This window comes from Cyphomyrmex costatus, unplaced genomic scaffold, assembly GCF_001594065.2.
Source record: "Cyphomyrmex costatus isolate MS0001 unplaced genomic scaffold, Ccosl1.0 scaffold486, whole genome shotgun sequence".
Lineage (NCBI taxonomy): Eukaryota > Metazoa > Arthropoda > Insecta > Hymenoptera > Formicidae > Cyphomyrmex > Cyphomyrmex costatus.
Genome location: NW_017279138.1, coordinates 11,855 through 15,017, shown reverse-complemented (window position 1 = coordinate 15,017; position 3,163 = coordinate 11,855). Strand labels below are relative to the sequence as shown.

General features: G+C 28.9%; 1 protein-coding gene across 2 annotated transcripts in view; it reads right to left on the bottom strand.

Annotated features, from left to right (window-relative positions):
* Positions 1–1,022: 1,022 nt before the first annotated feature.
* Positions 1,023–3,163, bottom strand: part of LOC108778130 (uncharacterized) — a 7,777-nt gene continuing 5,636 nt past the window's right edge. For both annotated transcript variants that reach the window (XM_018545229.1, XM_018545228.1), the window contains one exon: positions 1,023–2,332. In XM_018545229.1, the coding sequence (XP_018400731.1) occupies positions 1,061–2,308 (1,248 nt within the window). In that variant the 5' untranslated portion in view covers positions 2,309–2,332 and the 3' untranslated portion in view covers positions 1,023–1,060. The remainder of the gene's footprint in view (positions 2,333–3,163) is intronic.

Below are 3,163 nucleotides of genomic sequence, written 5' to 3'. Positions count from 1 at the left end.
TTATTTTAAGTTCTTTCCATTTTTTGACAATTTCTTGAAATAAAAACTTATAATATTATAGTGGCCTCTTTTTTTTATCAGTCACTGTATGTGGTGTATATATATCATATATATACATATATATAACAATTTACTATAACTAGAAGATATATAATTAATGTGTCGTATTATAATTAATTTTTTAAAATTTGTTCGTGATAACTCAACTTATATATAAATCAAATTCAACTAAAGTCAGAAATAAAACTACAAGTTAGAAATATAAATATTGTATTTTTTGTTAAGAACTAAACATGAAGAGATATGCTTCCTATTACATAATATGAATATTACATCATACGAATATATGAAATATGAATTTCATAACCTTAATATGTATATAAATGGCATAATATGTATAAAATATTCAAGAAATTATTTTGAAATAAATAATTTCTATTAAATAAATATAATGCTGTTACACATAGAATCATTTTAATTTATAATTGGAAAAAAGTATTATCATGATCTATTAAAACAAATGATTACAAATCATAAATCATAGGTTGTAAATTGAGAGACATGTACTGAAATTAAACAACATATTACATTCCTGTACATGTGGCTTAATTATTTTATATTATACCATAAATGTTGATACATTTCATAAAATCGTCATGTCAAAAGTCAATAAAATTGTAATCTGTCTTCGTCATAACATAATTTATTCGTTCCTTCTAAGTGATCTTAATCCAAAATTAACATAAAAAAATTATGCACTATAAGCAATCTACAAAATGGGAAAAGCAGTGAATTCTTTTAATTTAATATTATCAAAAATACATATTATATATCCTAAGATCGAAAAACTATATTTCCGAAAATTATAGGACAAATACATGTATTCGAGAAAATTGTAAGAACAATAATCAGAATATAATTATTTTAATTGATTAATTACAAGAAGAACAATCTTCTATTAAAATCAAACTTCTGATTGTATAATTTTTGTATCTTTCTCGAAAATACATAATTTTTTTCCTTTTTTTCTGTATAATGACACCTTGACTGTTATGATAGTTTACATGATGACACACCATTTCTTTGTACTCTCAATTGGTTCAGCCATCATTTTATTGTCATCATGTTTTATGCCGCTATTGTCTAACTTGGTAGTTTCAAATTTATAAGATGTAGCTTTTGGTGTAGATACCTGCATACTAGGCATACGCAAACCTTTTAATAGATTAATAGATGTATTGAAAATGCTACTACTTTCTGCATCCGTTTTCTGCTTTTTCGTCGAACTCCAATTTTCTGTTTCAATTCTGCGTTTTCTGTCTAACGGGCTACCATTCGTAGAGAAATCGTCGGATAGTAAACCATAAGATAAGACTTTAGATTCTATTCCTTCATCCTGTGTAGACATAGAAGAAGTATTCACGAAAAGAGAACTATTCGGTGATATTCTATTTTCACGTAAAGTAACATGTCGCATTCGACCGATGGAATGTCTTCCTGAGATGTTTCTCAGCGTCCTTCCAAATGACTGGTCTTTTAATAGTTGATTTGATATATCTTCTGTATTGCTTACATCGTAGAGTTTCGAATTATCTTTCAGACAATCGTTGAGTCTAATTTGTACATCTTTTAACATTATAGATGAATCATAAGAAATGAATGATGGATCATTTATAGTGTCATCAGTACTTTCTTTATCCTTCTGTGTGTCGCTCTGAATAATGGATTCCGATGTTACGGATATTTCTGATGTTGTAGATTCAACAATATCAACCGAGCAGCTTTCATTATTGGTTGCAGCTTCGCTTTGCATCTCTTCTTTCTCATTTACACCGTTTTTTATTCCCACTGGTACTAGAAGTAATTCTTCTCCCTGTCCATTGTTCTTTGGTTGTTTATCGTCTGATATTTCTTTTTCATTACTTAAAGAAATTGGTTCTGCTTCATATATTAATTTAATGTCATTTGCTTCTTGTTCTTCTTTGGTTTTAGTATCAACATCTTCTAATAAGACTCCTTCTTTTTCTTGAAGAATAGTTTTATTCTCTGCAACAAATACTGCCTCAACAGTTTTCATAGTTTGAAGCTCATTTGAGATCTTTTCATAGGTATGATCAATATGTTCTTTGCTCATAATAAATTTCTCAGTTTCGGCAGCTTTATTGTTACCGTTCTCCTCTGTAACATTTTCTTTCTGAATTGAAACATTCAGTTTGACTTCAGATTCTTCTGATTGTGACTGCATGTCTATACTTTTTACTTCTGGATTTTTTATTAGTATTTTGTGTTGCTTTGTTTGATGTTCCATTTTTGATGGAGGGCGAAGTTTACTCTATAACATACATTATTTCCACATTGCAAAGACCTAAAACGATGCAAAAAAAAACCTAACAAATAATTTTAAAGTTGCAGACTTATTATTAGTATGAGTGCATTGTGCATTTTTATCAATTTAAAATTAGTAGGGGAGACTGGGGCCAGTTGTAACGGAGGTAAGTTGTAACAATGCATATATCTTTTAAATGATAAGAAATACAATGATCATGTGAAGAACAAAAAAACTCAGTCAGTATCGAGGCCTGCGTTTGCTTCATACCACCAATCGCGCGTGTGCTGCATGTAAAAGAGGTTATGTGTATTGTGTTCAAACAAGCCACGTAAGTGTAAATTTACATTGTTATACTTTTTTGCTTTAAACTTTCAAATGAAATGCTTTTTGCTGTATTTTCATTTTATTATATCTAAAATACAATTTCTCAAGTTATGTGTTTTTTTAATATTTTTAAGTAGTTCCAAACATATTCATATAAATTTTGACAACACCGGTTTGGGGTTAGAAGCAACATACCGCTGGGATACATTGTAACACCATTAATCTTTTATATCTTATGCTCATTTATTTTATATCTCCTTTTTTTCACATTTAAAGCATGATAAACTATAAAAGGAAGACTCAACGTGCACACAAATCGTCGAAAATATTTCAAAAAGCAGTAAAATTAATAGAAAATGAAGATAAATCAGTAAGAAGTGATATATACTACACGTGTGTGTGTGTGTGCGTGTGTGTGTGTGTTATATATGTATAATATATATATGTAATATATATATAATATTTTCAACGATTATATACACACACACGCGCGCGCACACGCACGCACGC